Source organism: Lissotriton vulgaris, chromosome 4_1 (genome assembly GCF_964263255.1).
Source record: "Lissotriton vulgaris chromosome 4_1, aLisVul1.2, whole genome shotgun sequence".
Lineage (NCBI taxonomy): Eukaryota > Metazoa > Chordata > Amphibia > Caudata > Salamandridae > Lissotriton > Lissotriton vulgaris.
In genome coordinates this window covers 1,869,012,291-1,869,030,478 of record NC_141691.1, presented here as the reverse complement: position 1 = coordinate 1,869,030,478, position 18,188 = coordinate 1,869,012,291, and the positions used below count along the sequence as shown (strand labels likewise).

General features: G+C 44.8%; 1 protein-coding gene across 1 annotated transcript in view; it reads right to left on the bottom strand.

The window, feature by feature from the left end:
- The window catches only part of FER1L6 (fer-1 like family member 6), a 755,805-nt gene that overhangs the window by 127,356 nt on the left and 610,261 nt on the right, over nt 1-18,188 (bottom strand). The window contains exons 32-33 of the mRNA XM_086966191.1: nt 17,109-17,236; nt 3,250-3,420 (exon numbers count right to left, since the gene is read on the bottom strand). Of these exons, the coding sequence (XP_086822317.1) occupies nt 3,250-3,420; nt 17,109-17,236 (299 nt within the window). The remainder of the gene's footprint in view (nt 1-3,249; nt 3,421-17,108; nt 17,237-18,188) is intronic.

Genomic DNA, 18,188 nt, shown 5'->3' with positions numbered 1-18,188 from the left:
ACTAAATATAAGAGCTATGGGATTTCTTCCACGGTGTGGCCCTACCAACGTATCAGCATTTGAGGGGTGTAGGAATACCTACAGCAGGCACTGAGGATTTGAGATTGAAATCTGAGTTGGTGCTCCCACTCCAATTCCCACATGCTTTCAAATACCATCAATTGCTACCTTCATCCTCAGTTTATAGCTGCATTTAGAACTTGAAACGTCTGGAAGGAAACAGACCGGCACACTGGGTTTCCCAGAGTACTTACAGCCTGATTCATCATAGTGCCGTTTTGCGAGTTTGAAATAGCGATTCATAAGGAATCGCTATTCCAGACTCGCAAAATGGGATTCATGTAGGAATCGCAAAAACAAATGCGATTCCTACATATTCCGTATTTGCGATTAGCAAATTGCTAATCGCAAATAAGGAATAACTCCCGATTCATTCCTATGGGCCAAAAGGCATTTTTATAAGTTTTCGCTATTTACCACGAGGTTTGACCTCGCGGTAAATAGCGGGCCGAAATTGCGAATTCGCAATTTTAAAATGGATGATGAATTGCATTTAAGGAATCTCAAATAGAGATTCCTTAAATGTAATTCCTCGCAAAATAGCGAAATCGCTATTACCGATTTTTGCATTTGGGATGATGAATCCCAAATGAAAAAATTGCACTTGCAAAGGGCCAGATTCTCAGAATCTGGCCCTTTGCGAGCGCTAATATGATTGATGAATCAGGCTATTAGTCCCGATTGGGCTGGTCGCAACCTAGTCAGTAAGCATCATGAAGCGTTTTTAGAACATACCTGACACTAACTAAATAAGATAAATTAGTAAAAACCTATTTTGAAAATCAAAACTGCTTTCTCAGTAAGAATTTCAGCTATCAGTTTACAGCCCTCGCAGTGAAAGGACGTGTCCAATTATAATGAAAAGGTGAAAACGACCTGGAGCATTCTTCGAAGAATGTGTAATTTCCAAACCTCGACAAAGAAACGGAATTGAAAAAAGAATTGATTTTTAAGTGGGTCCGTAATGAGAACAAGCTCATTCACTCACACCGCAGCGGGCATCCAATCATTTTTTTTTACAAATCTATTTTTTAGGCAAATTTTATAGATTCAAATTTACAGCATAGCAGACAGTCTGCACGTAAGGTGCGCAGATTACAACACTATCACACAGTACATTCCCATTCAGGACCTATCAGTGAAGACAGTGGTGTGTGGCACCTTAGCTGATAGGTGTGTAGTCTACAACGTCATATTGAAGAGAGTGTAGAATTGCCAGGGTAATAAAAAGATAAAACACATCTCAACCTCACACTAAAAGGACTAGCCCATCCCTGCTCAGGGATCAAGGAGACAGTATGGTACAGTATTAGAGCACGGCAATACCAGTCACCTGAAATGGAAGGGGCATATTATCAAGAACGGCGTTAAAATTATCGCCGCTTTAGCGGCACGAAACTGCCTCTAAAACGGCGATAATGGGCTTGATAATATGCCCTTGAGAATTCCAAAAGAAGCCCATGTTCTGGTGTGAACATGGGCTTCTATGGGAATTCACAAGGGCATATTATCAAGCCCATTATCCCCGCTTTAGCAGCAGTTTCCTGCCGCTAAAGCGACGATAACTTGAATGCCGTTTCTTGATAATATGCCCCGGAGGACGGCCCCGTTACTCAAAGAGAGATGGCGCGTTCAGGAATTAGGAAACCGCAGTTGGGCCAGAGGCGTGATGTAGTCAGGGCAGGAGGTTATCATCTCTGAGGAAAGACTGCAGATCAGACAGCTGAGTGTCCCAGCCGACAGAGATAGGATATGTATGCAAGCCCCTAATATCTTTGTGATGCAAGGCAGAGCTCTCAGTCTGAGCCCGGGTATCCATGGGTGGGCCCAGGAAGAGAGTTGAGGAGCTAGCATAAGAGCTAGATCCAAGAACTGTGCAGTTACTGTTTTGATGCATCTGAACATGCCCAACAGAATGAACTCCCGTGTGCGTAGCGAGGGGTTCCCCGTACAGTGGTCTTCGAGAGTTGTGACACCCAGACAGTAGTGGGAGAGCATGCGGCATAACAAATGCAGGAAGTCAGCACGTGGCAAAAGGCAGCGGGGACAAGCAGCATCCGTGCGGTGGTGGCAGGCCTCCAATCATATTGCAGCAGACAAAGAATGCTCTTCCTCAGGATGAAATGGTTCTGATAAGACATTATGTCAGTTGTTCTAGCGAATATGCGATCACCATATCCTTAACTTGGCTGCTAGGTGTTTTCCCCTCCTGTGCTGACATTTCATTATTCCTTTGGTTTCATGACGAGCTCAGCTCGTCATCAGCACAGCTCAACCGTGCATCATGACGAGCTGAGCTCGTCATCAGCATCGAAAGGGTTAATCACTGCTGATTTCTACTGTACATTCTCAAGTAAAACAAATTGGAGGTCGATTCAAAAAAGACATTTTGGAGTATGTAAAGTTTTCCTGCAGTGCCTCTTAGATGCCTTTGTGAGTTGACCACAAAACATCTAAAATGGGAATATTCTGGGAATATATTCATATACAATTAGTACAAATAGAAAAGACTGAGCCCTGTTGGACTTTTAGAAATAGGGAGTTGACTGTTTCCGGGCTCATTCACAAACGCATGCAGGGGTATGTAAAAGAGTACTCCTGAAGTACTACTTTCCATACGCATCAATGTTTTCGTGAGATGTCAGTCCAGCCAGTGTTAGTTGTGCCTCGAGTTAATCCTAATTAAATGTCCTAATACAAGTTAGGGTCAGCCCCTGTTTCACACATCCCCAAGCAGTCTTTAATGTGTTTAACCCCTTCCATGCTGATGACGAACCTCAGCCGTCATGCACTACAATGCTCGTGTGCTGATGACGGCTGGGGTTCGTCATGGCCCGCCCCTGTTCGTGTTGTTTACAGCACACCAGGGGAATCGCAGCCGCATGGAAGGGGTTAATGATGTATATCCCCAATAGATCCAGGTGAGGTTATTGGCGCAAAAAAATGTTGTTCTCTTTGTAGTTCTGTTTCACTTGTAATTTGAAGAACATTTTGATTGACACGAACAATATAAAATCTGATCTGTTGTTTTCCTGTGCATCTGCCGCAAACCAGGGGCATATTTACAAGACCCTTGCGCCGCCGGTGCATCACTTTTTCCTATTCTAAAAGTGACGCACCGGCGGCACAAGCGGCTTCTAAATAAGCCCCCCACCCCAACTTTGCGCAGAACCTGCCGCAAGAACTCACATTTCATATTGGCTTTGTAAACCACAGATCGCCCGATGCCTGCTGTAAAATCGATTCTCCAAATCAATTTTCGTTTCTCCGATGAGGTCGTCGCTGCCAATCACGTCATAGTCGTAGATCAGGACCGAGAGGAGAGACTCCTTGGGGAAAGTGGCTTGAAATTCAAATGATCTAGAAAACAGAAATCGGGTGAATTAGTAGAATTACACTGAGGTCATCAGAAGCCAGAAGAGGCATCTTTAAAAGGGGGTGTTATCTATGAAGCAATGGAATGTGATATTAAAAGTCAGCAATATAATCAAGGGCCACTTGATATTACATCACAGTACATTTATTGTGTATACATATACCGCTTAAGTTAGACTGTCCTAAAAATATTTAGGCACCATACATGCAAATTTCTAACCAACAGCAACAATCAATACCTTTAAAACAACTAGTGAGAGGCTCCTCAGCTCTACATGACAGAAAACATGCAAACAACCCGATTAATATATGGGAAGGATGCATAACAGGTTGAGTAGAGAGCAAGCATAACGCTGGATTATAGACAACCCAGTTCTACTAACATAATGCCAACTAGCTTTACGCGAAATCCTACAGCCACATAAAACCAGGCAAACGCTCCTATATGTGATTCATGTAATTCCAACGAAATTAAATATAGAATGTGATTTACCTATGGCAGGTGATCTGAACGGAGAAATGTGGGTGTACCCCATGATACTGCTACTTGCCTTTGCACAGTGGCATCCCTTAGTGTGGTGCAAAAATGACTTTTTAGCCTAAGTACTGGCAATGACATCATTGGCACACAACAATTTGTAAACACAGCACAGCTAAATGTTTCAGTCTCCAGTCACTGCATTGCTGCAGATTTTCCCACTGTGGAATGGGATTTTTGGTAAATATGACCCTGAGTCGCCTCACCTGTGAGCACGTTCATTTTACATATCTAACACGAAGGCTTATTTTCCTTTACACTGAGGATTCAATAAATATATTTTTGAATTCCATCTAGCTAAACATTAAGGGCCAGATGTACAAGTTTTTTGCAGGCGCAAATGTGTTTTAGACCCGTTTGCGCCCGCAAAAAACCTGTGGCCCATGTACTAATCCTATTTTGCGAGCCACAAATTGATTTGTCACTCGCAAAATAGGATTAGCGACTCGCTATTACGTAGGGGTGTTCCAAGGGTGTCCCTTACTAATAGCGACTCCAAAAGATATGTATGAATGTTTTGCAACCGAAATGGCAGTCGCAAAACACTCGCAGTTTACCACCCTTCTCAGAAGGGTGGTAAAGCACTTGCAAACGGGAAGGGGTCCTCAGGGGACCCCTTCCCCTTTATGAATGCACAGGCATATATTTTTTAAGGGCAGGCAGTGGTCCTAGGGACCACTGCCGGACCTTAAAAAATGAAACTGAAAAGTTTCATTTTTATTTTTTAAATGCACCCAGTTTTCCTTTAACACCTTAGCAGCTATGGAACGTCCAGCTCCAGTGCTGAACGTTCCATTGCGCAGGTGAGGTTCGAACGTCCAACGGCCGACGGCAGCACTCCCAAGGTAGTGGTGCCGTCGGCCGTTGGACTAGGTGCAGCACTTATGAGGTTAAGCTTTAAAAAAACTGCCATTTTAAAAAACAGTTCCAGACATGGAGGTCTGCTGACCCCAGCAGGCCACCATACCTTGGAGTGCCAGCCATTCCCAATAGGGTCTCAAATTGCGCCAGCCTCATTAATATGCATGCAATTTATGACCCCATTGGGAATTGCAAACAGTGTCTCAGACACTGTTATGCATCCCAATTAGCAAGTCGCAAATTGCGAGTCACAAATGCGACGCAATGTGCGACTCACTAATTGGCGGGTCGTACATCTGGCCCTAAGGGAGCCTATATTAGCAAAATTCCGCAAATTCGACCATATACCCAGCTATTCTTCCTGGAGATTTGTTTGGGATTTTCTTTCATATTTGAGACCTTGATGATTGGGGCCCTACTGTTAATTAATGAGCTGATGAGTTCAATTATCCCAGAAGATCATGGTTGCAAATACTGGTAACAAATTAGCAATGAGGGGGTCACGAAAAAATGAAAGTAGATAAGAGCTCATTGTCACCAGTAGTTTAGGGTTGTTGGGAGAGCATGGACCACTATGAATGAATGAATGAATGAATGAATGAATGAATGAATGAATGAATGAATGAATGAATGAATGAAATATTTAATAAAGCGCACGGTGGCCGAGCGGCTTCCTGGCGCTAGGGACCTGATCAAGAACTCAGCGGAGGGGACCCAGGGAAATTAAGAGGGGAATGCCAGAAGAAAAAGGAAAGTTTTAAGGGCTTTGCGGAAGTGAGTGTAGATGGGGATGGAGCGGATAGAGAGAGGAAGGCTATTCCAGAACTGGGGGGCAAGGACTGAGAATCTGGTGCCCCCCGTTCTGGATTTGCGGAAGCGAGGGATGTGAAGAAGTGAAAGAGAGGAAGAGCGAAGGGTGCGAACAGGGGCATGAGAAGAGACAAGAGTTTTAATGAACAGGGGCGCAGATCGGAAGTGAGCTAGGAATGCTAGACAGGCCAGTTTGAAAAAGGATCTGAAACGAACAGGGAGCCAATGGAGTGATTTGAGAGCCGGGGTGATATGAGAAGATTTAGGGAGGGAGAGGATGAGGCGAGCAGCTTGATTTTGAATGGCCTGTAGGCGGCGGGATTCGTAAGCAGGTATGCCCACGTACAGGCCATTCCCGTAGTCAAGGCGGGAGATGACAAGGGCCATGACTATGGATTTGAGTCCGGACTGAAGGCGGTGGCCAGCTGGTTGACAGGTAATTGTCTCCAGCTCAATGCCACAAAAACAGAGGTTATGGTTGTCGGGAAGGGAGTTGAGCTCTGGGGCGATCAGTGGTGGCCTTCGGAGTTGGGCCCCACTCCGACCCCTGTGTCGGAGGTGAAGAACCTCGGGGTCTGGTTAGACGCTGGTCTTACATTTATAGGGCACACCAAAAAAATCGCAGCCTGTTGCTTCGGTCTCCTAAGAGGGTTAAGGCCGGTGCTCAAGTTCTTCGACGCCCCTACCAGACAGCTTGTGGTCCAGGCAACCATCATCTCTCGTCTGGACTACGCCAGCTCTTTGCTGGCGGGGGCTAACCAGGCTGAGCTAACCCGTCTGCAGCGGGTGCAGAACGCCGCGGCGAGAGCCATCGTTGGACTTCCTAAGTTCTGCCCGGTGTCTCATGTCATCCGCTCCCTGCACTGGCTCCCGGTTAGGAAGCGTATTCTCTTCAAGGTCTTGTGTCTGACCTTCAAAATCCTTAGAGGCATAGGCCCTGAGATCCTGGCCAACTCCATCTCTTTCTATGTCCCTACCCGTAATCTTCGATCTCAAGGTCAGGCCCTTGCTGTTGTCCCCAGATTTAGGCTCAGCAGGATGGGGGGCCGTTCTTTCAGGGTGAGAGCCGCGTCAATCTGGAACACCCTCCCAGTTGAAATTCGGCTGATAGAGGACTTGCTGTCGTTTCGTAGAGCCATAAAAACCTTCCTATTTTAGCTTCCCTGTTTTAGTACTTTTCTGTAGTATTATCTCCATGCTGTGTTATGACTGCTTCGTGTCTCTGCGCCGGGATGCTCCTTCGCTGGAGTCGCTGTGCGCACTATAAATTGTTATAACATAACATTAACATTAACATTAACATAACATTGAGTGCATCGGTAGAAAAAAAGCGAGAGATTTTCCGGATTAAACGGAGGGAAAGAAAGCAGGAGGACACAGTAGAGCTAATCTGACAGTGCATGGATAAGTCATGACTGACTTTGATACCGAGAGTGCGGACAGAAGAAGAGGGGACCGGGGGGGGGCCAAAAGAAAGGGGCCAATGTGCGGGGGTCCAGGGGTTGGAAGGGCCACCAGTGAGAACAAGTTCCGTCTTATCTGGATTGAGCTTCAGTTGGTTAGCGCACATCCAGTCAGAAATAAAGACTAAGGTGGAACAGAACTTGAGAAGAGAATCAGGGGTAGAAGAAAGATCGAAAACGAGCTGAAGGTCATCTGCGTAGTTATACACAGAGACCCCCAGCTCAAGAAGAGAAGTGATGAGGGGGTGAATATAAAGATTGAAAAGGAGGGGAGAGAGAGAAGAGCCTTGGGGGACACCACAAGTGACAGGGCGGGGAGGTGCGGAGAAACCGGGGAGATGAACTGCCTGGGACCTATCCTGAAGGAAGGACGCCAGCCAGGAAAAGGCCACGCCCCGAATGCCCGCTGTGCTGACACGGTCGAGAAGGATGGCGTGGTCAACCGTGTCAAACGCAGCGGACAAGTCGAGAAGGACCAAGGCTTGGGGGAGATTAGAATCGGCCTTCCCCTTAAGCTCATCCAGGACCGCGAGGACCACCATCTCCGTGGAGTGGCCCGGGCGGAAGCCTGCCTGGTGGGATGCAAGGAGGCCATTCTCCTCAATATAAGAGGAGAGGCAGGAGGTGACATGAGCTTCGAGGATCTTGCCGAGGTAGGGGAGAAGAGAGATGGGACGGAAATTAGAAGGAAGGGAGGGATCTAGACCAGTTTTCTTTAGAATAGGAAGGACTATGGCAGATTTGAAAGAAGAGAGGACAGATCCGAGAGCCAAAGAGGAGTTGAGGAGAGCAAGAGGAGGCGCAGAGCAGTTGGTGAAAAGGGTTTTAAGAATGCGTGCTGGCGCACAATCCAAGAGGGAGCCAGACTTGATTTTGACCAGAAGTTTTAGAAATAGTTCAGTGGAGAGAGGAGGGAAAGAGGAAAAGGAAGAGAAAGGACAGGTGGAAGGACAGATGGGACGAGATTGAGGCACTGTAGGAATATTGGCTTTGATCTTTACGATCTTGTCGATAAAAAAATCGTTAAGTGAGGAACAGATGGACTGAGAGGGAACCAGGCTAGGGGTAGAGCGATCGGAGGTGGCAAGATTGTGGACCAGAGAGAAAATTTCACGGGGTTTATTAGCCGCGAGAGCTATTCTCTCAGAGAAATAGGCGGTTTTAGCCGCCAGGATCGCTTTTTTATATTCAGTAAGGAGTGATTTGTATTTGGCGCGCAATAAAGGACAATAGTTCCGTCTCCAGTGACGTTCCGACCGCCTAAGGTCGAGTTTGAGAGTTTTGAGTTCTGGAGAGAACCATTTGTGCGCGTCATGTGGACGAATCGCCTTGATCTTTCTGAGCGGAGCGACAAGGTCGCACGAAGAGGAAAGCCATGTGCCAATGGCGTTGACCTGGGAATCAAGAGGAAGATTGGACTATAGTCAGATGTGTCCCCGTGATCCTATAGAAAGAGAAAGTTCAATGCTGTTGGCTTCTAAACTCATGTTATTTTATACTAGCAGCCCGCCCCGGCGTTGCCCGGGGCAGAAGGGGGCTGGGGGCAGCATCGCAACAGGAGAGGCGCAACAGAGCGGCCGGGAGCAGCAGAGCGTACTTACAGTGTTTCCTTGCTCCGGTTTTGTTGGTCCTGGCCGCTTCTGCCCTCGGCTCTTGTCCGCTGTTTCCCCCGACGTCCCGACTTTGAGTAAAAGGCTTGCGAGCACTCAAGGCCCTCGCCCGTCCCTCCGCCCGTCCCTCAGTTCACACCAGCGGCTGCTTCACTTACTTCAGCCGCTGCTCCTCCCCGCGCTGCTGAGTTTACCGCTCCACTGCTCCTCCGCTTCTCGCCGCTCCTCACCGCTTGTCCGCCGCTCGCCGCTCCTCCCCGCGCTCATGTTCGTTGCTCTTCCTCTTGCTCCTGAACGCCGCTCCTCCCCGCGCTCCCGATGTCATCACGCACGTCGCGGCCAGCGCTACTTGCAAGGGACTACTTTTTTTTTATTCCTACATTTTTTAAAGAACGTATATTTTTTATTTTTATATAGCCTATGTCCTTCTGCTTGCCCTGAGGTTTTCAAAGATGTCTTGGGTGTTTGGATTGGTGGTGTACTTTTCGAGTTTATCTGGCTCAAAGGACACAGTTCTCTCTTTATAATAGTAGTATAGATTTGTGATAATGTGTATTAACACCAGTCTTGTTGTATTAGGGCCCTGGGGGATCTAATCTTGAATTTATCTAGCAGTCTTTATATCCATAGGCGGGGGAAAGCAATGAGTATTTTAAATAGCTCATGCCATACCAAATATATGAACAGCAGGTAGGACATATGCAAAACATTTTTGGTGCAGTATACCTTAATGCTCATTTGTGTTTGAATTGTTTCTGAATTCTATGTATTAGAGTGCAATGGTAACTGTCAAATGATGGTGTGCGTAGCTTGCAAAGCCATTCAAAATTAGGTTGGCAAGTTCATCATTTTCTGCCAAGTGTGCATCTAATTTGCTATTGCCATATCCAAAACAAGGTTCAAAATGTCGAACTGTCACAATTATGGGGAGCTTCAATAAATGGGTGACTTCAGTTTACCAGTCATGGAATCCCACTGCATTTGCCTTTCAGACCTCAGATATCCCAACAAATCACTACACTGGGACTTCTCTAACAATTAGTAACAGCAAAAAAATGTACTGAGTTAAGAAGATTTTACACACAGCTCTCACACATTTGTCCTATTTTATTCCTGGGATCCAGTCCCCAGTAAACAGTTTGCTTCATCCTTAAAGCAGCGAAAAGTATATAAATGCAAACCGCTTGGGTTGCAAACATGTATTTTCATATGCAGGAGAAGATTGCACGTAGGAAAGCCATAGGAGTCAATGGATGTATATCATGACTGTTGTTGCGAGTGTGGGTGAATAGCAAATATAAGAATTCTGGATCACTGAAGACAGCTGATTGGGAGTGCCTGCTTCTTAAATTCTGATTAAGATTTGCTGTTTGATTTTTTAGCCAAATTGTTGGAAAGGGGGGTCTGTAGTTGGAAGTAGTATGCACCCTGTCCAAGTAGGGACCATTCCTTCCAGTTAAGGTAAGAGAGTTAAACACCCGTGGAGTTTTCTCCTGCATGGCAGTGCTGCATTGGAAAAAAAGAGGCACTGGAAGGGCACGAAGCATTGATTTTGAAGTCTTTAGCAGAAGGAACCACCTCGAATTTGCACCACTTGGCAGGTCAGAGCTCCCAGCAGTGGAGTTCAGGGATGCCACAGGTGAAGTCTTTGATGGACCTGAGACTTCATAACAGGGCAAGCACACACAAACACTTTGAGAAACTTCTCAGGCAGGATGCCCAGTAAATTCCAGTCCTTTTCATCTCCAAGATAGAAGCAGAAACTGCAGGCCAACCCAACAAAGCAACACACAGCAAGGGGGCATTACTCCTCCTCATAGCTCTTCAGCTCTTCTTCTTAGCAGAGTTTCCTCTTGATCCAGAAGTGTTCCACCAGTCTGAGGTTTTAGGTCCAATACTTATACCCCTTTTGGTCTTTGGTGTAGCCATACTTCAAAAGGAGAGTCTTTGTAGTGCACAGATCCTTCCTTGCCTGGTCTTGGCTTCAGACACACTCCAGGGGGGGCCTTTCTGTGTCTTGGCTCTAGACACACTCCAGGGGGGTGGAGCCAGCATTGTTAGAGGACAGGTACAGCCCTATTCAGGTGTATGTGACAACTCCTATCCCCACTCTAGAATAGGAAGGCCCATCAGCCTGGTGATGGGCAATCAGGATATGCAGGGCACACCTCAACTCACTTTGTGTGAATGTCTAGAATGAATGCACAAACAGGCCCCTGTCAGTCTAAACCAGACATTGAGTGCACAGGCAGGCAGAGGCACGGGATGGTAAAACAAGAAAGTGCCCTCTTCATAAAAGTGGCATTTTCAAATACACAATTTAAAAACCACTTTATGTTCTTCAAATTCTGAGCTCAGAGAGCCCAAACTTCAAATCTCTAGCTTTTCCCATCTGAAGGTTACACTTGTAAGAGGTTACAAGGTAACTCCAATAATAACCTATGGGAGAGCTACTCCTTGCAATAGTGAAAACCGAAATTGGCATTATTTTACTATCAGGACATGTAAAACCCACCAGTACATTTCCTACCTTTCACGCACTCTGCACCCTGCCCAAGTGTATACCCTGGGCCTACCTTAGTGTGTGGCTTAAGGGTGACTTACATGTCGTAAAAGGGAAGGTTTGGGCCTGGCATATGGGTGCTCTTACCAGGTTGACATGGCAGTCTAAAACTGCACTCACCGACACTGCAATGGAAGGCCTGAGATAGGTTTACATGGCTACTCTTGTGGGTGGCACAACCAGAGCTGCAGGCCCAAAAGTAGCATTTGATTTGCAGGCCCGGGCACAAATAGTGCACCTTACTAGGGGCTTACTAGTAAATCAAATAGGCCAATCATGGATAACCAATCAGAATCACAATTTACACAGGGAGCACTTTGCACCAATCAGCAATGGTGATGTGCCCAAAGCATCTAAACCAGCAAAAACTAAGCCCCGCACAGCATCAAAAATACAGGAGGAAGAGGTGAAAAGGCACGGGGAAACCATGCCAAGGATGCCAGGTCTAACACTAATGTTGTGCAAGCGCAGAAGCCAGACTAAAGGGTGCCTTGGACTGGGCCCTATACGTTGTTTTTACAGTTACTATAGTCGTAGTTAAACTCTAATCTCTACTGTGCACCAACTCCTAACAATTGCTGAGACATATGTCATGGGAAGAATTCTAAATGCTGTATGTATTCAAGTGACCCTATAGATACGCCATTGTACACTTAAATCTTAACTTTTATCGATAAAAATGTGGAAAGAATGATTAATAATAACAATGTTGTTAAAATCAATAAAAATAGAATTTAAAAAATGAGTGGGAAGTTTGCACTGTGACCGCCCTAGCAGGGAAAACCAAGATACCGAAGAGTTGAGGTACATTTTGATGGAGCTTCATCTATTCAGGAAAAGTAAATAGAAAACAAGGGTCATCATTTTCAAAAGAAGTGGCAGTGTGAATATTATCAGTGTGAATTCAGTGTGCTAATGTTTGTTAGGCTATTTCCATTGAGATAGTGTATTACAAAACACAACGTTTTTCTGTATATTGTACCTCCTGCCTCACTGAGGAGTTCCATGAATGTATAGAGGAACGAGGCCAAAGGCTGTGTTCTAGGATAAGGACATGGGGCCTCATTTATGAGAAATGACGCATCGCTGCGTGAAAGCAGCGATGCGTCACTTCTCAGTGCGCACTCCTTGCGACATTCCTGATGCGTCATATTTAATGTATGACGCATCATGTCGCAAGGAGTTACAGATACGTCAGTATTTGTGATGTATCTGTAAGCGCAAAAGTGGCACATTGCTGGAGTGTGTCTCAAAAGTGACGCAACTCCAGCAATGCGTCCTTTCACATGGGGCAAGCCCCATGTGAAAGGGCCTGCATCAGTCTTACGCCTGCTGTGAGGCAGGCGCAAGATTTTGACGCAACGGCATCCTAAAAGTGACGCAGTGAAATCTCATAGATTTCACTGCGTCACTTCTACGACCCTTCCTTGCGTCAATACGCCCCCCTTGCATACATTATACCTGGCGCAGGTATAATGTGGTGCAGGCGTTTACAAAGTGACGCATCTACCTAGATGCGTCACTTTGTAAATATGGCGCAACAAGGCGCATTTTTTACGCCACTGGTACGTCACAAAAAGTGACGCACCAGCGGCGTGAAAGTGACGCACAGCCTCATGAATGAGGCCCATGGAATCTCTAGTGCAAAATTAAACATGCCAAATACCAGTTAGATATTTTTTTGTGAAAAACAATTAGAATCAGTCCAATACGTCTCAGAATGTGTAGAAACCTGCAAAGAGATTCTGTCTTTCCTATAATTACCTAAACTGTAGAAACAATAAAGATGTTGCCATAAATAGCTCTGTTCTTCTGATCACTGTTCATCAAGACAAACTGCAGCTTTAATTATGCTCCCTGGCCTGCCTTGCATCCTGGTTCTGGCAGCAGTCCTATTTAGGTCAAAACTCAACCGTAATAAGTGGCTGTTAACCCTTAACGTGCGGCCATTGTCCGACACTGGGAACATGGGGCGTAACACAGGCACCCGCAGCCCCCTCCACGTACTTTGTAGGGAGTCCCCCTCAAGGTTCGTTACGCCAGTGACTGGGAAAGGTTATAAACGTCCTTCTGGTGGTTTCCTTTTATTCCTGAAGCTGGTGCTGCTTTGGAAGAGCTTCCTGAGCTTATTTTTTTTGTTTTGTTTGTAATGACGATCAGCGCGCAGGGCACACTGATGTCATTACATTACAAAAGTTAAAATAAAACGAGCCGAAGGGCTTGTTTCACTTTCACTGAATCAGTGCTCTGGGGCATATCTCAGCGCTCTGAGCACTGATTACTATGGGAGAGGTATCTTTGGAGAGGGGTGAAACTTCCCTTTCCAATAGTGCCTCTGCCCAGTGGATCCCTACGTGGACTTACAACCCCTCCCCCACTACTCAGGAAGTATCATGGAAATACGGGCTAATGTAAGATCACCATGTGTCCTTTTTGTCCTCGTCCTCCTCCTCCTCCGTAGTTTTGTTTTTGGATCAGCCGTAGGGTAAGTGTTGGTACTGGCACTTTCTGGTTGGCTGAGGCAATCCCCCAGTCAGGTAGAACCTACCACTCCTGTCACGGGTGGGTAATTACACACATTGTATAATCTGCGCTCACCCTTGGGTAGCTTGGCACTAACCAGTCAGGCTTACCACAGAGGCATGTGTAAAGCATTGTCACAGCACACACTCATGATAAATAACGGGAGCATCACAAAAGAGGATTCACACGTGACGTAAGTAAATAACATTTATATTCAACACACACATAACAATCAACATAACATGAAAATTGTGTACTCTGGTCATAAATCACAGTGGGAATTATTTCTAGCAGTACAAGGCCCAACCATGTTCTAAGAACATCAGCAATATCTACACTTGGGAAAGATTCAATCCTACAGCCCCCATAGCACTCTTAAGTGATGCAATATGTTGTCCTGCCCAGGCTCATCCCAGCAATTATTGTAATTAAATGCAAGATATTGTGATGTGTGAGAAATGGCTTGCAATGATGCATAGAAATGTCCATTCACCACCAATGGCATTTGAAGTCAATAAAATCACCGTAGTTTCAAAAGTGCTGCTTCAACCAACTGCCCTCTCTACACCCGGCTTTCAATGACAACACCGTGGTGCCAGGTAGAATAGTCTACCTTGCACCACGGTGTTGTCAGGGAATGCCGGGTGTGGAGAGGGCAGTTAGTTCGCCGGGCTGAGGGCCAGGAAGGAACAAACAAGTAATGAGGAATGAAACAAAGTAGGGGGTCTCTCAGAGGGAAGAGGCAACCCTTTCATTACAAAGGGGTTGACACCAGGTGGCCTGGTCACAATGGCTAGTGTGCGATGATGCGGGTTGCACCAGACCATCTGGTCATGCACAACAAATAGTTGCAAAATCCATATGTTGCTGGAAATTAGTCACAATGTCCGGTGGTCATATTGGTCACACCAGACAATCTGGGCACAAAGTCTTGTTTGCACTAATATGAGTTGTAAAAGACCATTACGATCACATAGACAAAGAGTTGCAGTTCCGTACCTCCCTAGAAACATCTGGTGCACGTTGATATTGATCACAACAGACAGTTCAGGTCACACACGTAGAGGCACAAGTTCAGCAATACCTCATGAGGCAGAATGAGGCACTACTTTGGTTACACCCCCACCTCCAAGGTTTCTAACCAGTGAATCGGACCCCGCACACTATGAGCATGCAGTCAGCATGTGGCACACGAAAGATGCAGCATGATCAATGAATCAGGCCACTTTGTATCCTGCAACCGGAGAATCCGCTCACCACCAAGACACTTATGCATGCCAAGGTTTCCACAATGTGGGGGGCTACACACCTTCGAGTCCAACAAGACTTCAGGACTCAGCACGAGGCAATCTGGTCCCCAGGTACTATTCTTAGTTCAATGCCCACGCTGCGCTACCACAAGCACAAAGGCACACAAGAAAGTTTTTGAGCAATGAAATTTACCAGTTTCAGTAGTAGTATTTCTGTGCAAATTCTCATAAAGCCACCTTTATCATTGAAAATGGACTGTCACTATGAATCCACTGATAGGGAACATGATGAGGCTGTGACATTGCAATCCATGGTTGCAATGGCAGGCTGCACACATATTCAATGGCACCATCAGTGCCGGTGTACCCACCAGCCCGCAGCGGCGAGCTGGACACATGTTTAGGCCCACTATTGGTACAACACGCACCCCAGTATGCAATGTCAGGCTAGACATGCATTTGGAAATACCACCAGGGTGTATCGAGGGTGCACATGCACTTTCCCACTCTACCTACAGCGGGAAAGGGCCCTAATCCTTATGGCCACCACAAGAGAATCAGCCAAACCTGGGAGGAGAAATCAAAACATCTGGGGAAATGCAACCTGAAGGTTTCAGGTCTAAGAGTAAGCAAACCTCAAAAACAGTATTTTAAAAAATGGTAATTTATAATGAACAGCAAATATCTAGAAACTAGAGTTCCGTCACTAGATACTTGTCAGGCCTAAAAACATCAAGCTAATTGAAAACAAATACATTTGCAAAAGCTTTCAGGAACAAAGAAGGTTGGATTTAGATCAAAACAGCTCTCCTTGCCCTAAGTTTAGAACAGAAGACAGTACGCACTACTGATCCTAACCGCTTGGTTTAACATTTGTACATGCCTCTAACTACAGAAGGCACTTATTGTAAAAGGATTGCAGAAGAACCCCTTCTAAGACATCCAATTCTAAAATGCTCCGCCTTTTCTCCTCTGTGGCATTTCACTAGTCTCATTGAATCATGTGGCTCTACTGAAGTAAATGTTACCTACAAAGGTCTACATGTGTATTGTAACTAAAGACATTTTCAGGTAACTGGATCTTTTTTTAACATTTTCATGGATCTATGATTGTCACGTATACCTGTAGCAGCATATCAATTTGTAGGCCATAAATTCAGTAAATCATTAAAAAAAGAATTGTAGTAACAGTACAAACTTAAGAACTATTAAATAAAAAGGTAGCACTGAAATTGCTTCTGGTCCTCTGGGATCCTAATGGGTAAAATCAATTTCAACAGGTCATTAGAGTTCTTTAGTTTAGTGAGGCCATACAATGCTTCAATGCACAGGGGATATCCTGTGAACTCTCATGGCCCATTCATTGAATACCTTCTCTCCATACCTGTACTATATATAGCTAGTCCATGTTTTACCTGCAAGCTCAACTCAGCATTTGCTTGCCCGTCTAGATACCTCCTATCTAGCCGTGAAGCTGTCATATAGTATTTCCACCTACTGCCTAGTCACTTAGCTGCCCCTTACTCCTTCTGAGGTCACCTACCCATCCTTCTGCCATATCCCTTGCCCATTCCCACAATGTCCCTTATCCCTCTCTCCTATTGCCACTCCCTGTCACCGGTACTCACACTTACTTATTGTTTACATTTTACATGTTTTATTACTCTAAATATCCAATACATAAGTATAAAAGAGTTCCAAAAAGCTGAAACATTAGAAAATGGATTGTGGAATTATATGTAGCATACTGATATATTTCTTTATACAAGTAGGAGTAAATGCAAGTACCTTTTCTGAACAAGAACACTGGTTAAGAAGTGATTAAATGAAGGAAGGAAATGTCTATGAAAGCTAAAAGACAGCGATGGTGACTGATAGTACTAAAGATGTGCATTGCTAACAGTAGGCAGGGTAAACAACCACTGGCTATGGCAGCCTTTATTGAATGATAAAAGCATACTTTTTTCTTTCCGACAGAGATCATGACAATACTATTTCATGCTTCTATAACAAAAAGTACATAATAAGAATAGGAAAACAGCTAAATTCACTCGCCTTCCAAAAACTGGATTTAGTTGCTTAGGGATATAATTTTCACGATCTTTGATCTCTGTTTTGCCAATCCTGAGAACTATGTATGGGTCAGATTTTCCATCAGGATCAGCTGGGGTAAGATTGAATCCCTATAAATAAAACAAAAAAGTTTTACACATATAATCAACATGTCTAACTTTATCAGTTTGTCATTGGTTTGCAGTGGGCAAATGGGTAGATAATTGTTTACATATGTAAAGCTCACTTTGCAGCTTGGTACTGTTCAAGCAAGATGTTAACTCTGGACCAGTGTTAGGAAACAACTTGATAAGCTAATCTCTGATTTTGGGACACTTAGAATCTGCAGGTTTTTCAAAGAGTGGGACAAAGGAAAAGAAACAAAATATGTATTCACTTGGAACGTTAAAATTGGTTTGTGGTAGACTGTAATTTAAAATCCAACTTTACCATAAAAGAGGATTTTTCATTACAATTCCAAAGACAACAAACATAAACTGGTGGAATGTTCCCATTTGGAAATTACCTCTTATTAAATGTAATAAGGTAACTCCAATGTGTTATCCTATGGTAACGGAAGCCTCGCAATAGTGAAAAAGGAATACAATATTTTTTCACTAGAAAGACATGTAGAAATTAAATGTACATGTCCAATATTTTAAATAGATTGCACGCTGCCCTCTGGGCTGTCCAGCGCCTACTCAAGGGGTGACATATGTATTAAAAATGAAGGTTTGGGCCTGGCAAAAGGTTTATTTTGGCAAGTCGAAATGGCATTTTAAAGTTGCATGCACAGGCTGCAATGGCAGGCCTTGAGAGAGGTTTGCAATGGTCCTTAAATGGGTAGCATAACCAGGGCTGCAGGCCCACTAGTAGCACTTAATTTACAGGCCCTGGGTACATGTAGGACCTTATAAGGTCATTAATTATTCCAATTGGGCACAAGCCAATGTTACCATCTTTTAAAGAGTAAGCAAATGTCCAGGTAGTGAAAAACCTTAAATACGTTTTTCATTACTACAAGGCATGTCTCTCCTAACGAATAACATTGGAGTTACCTTACTACATTTAATAAGCAATAAC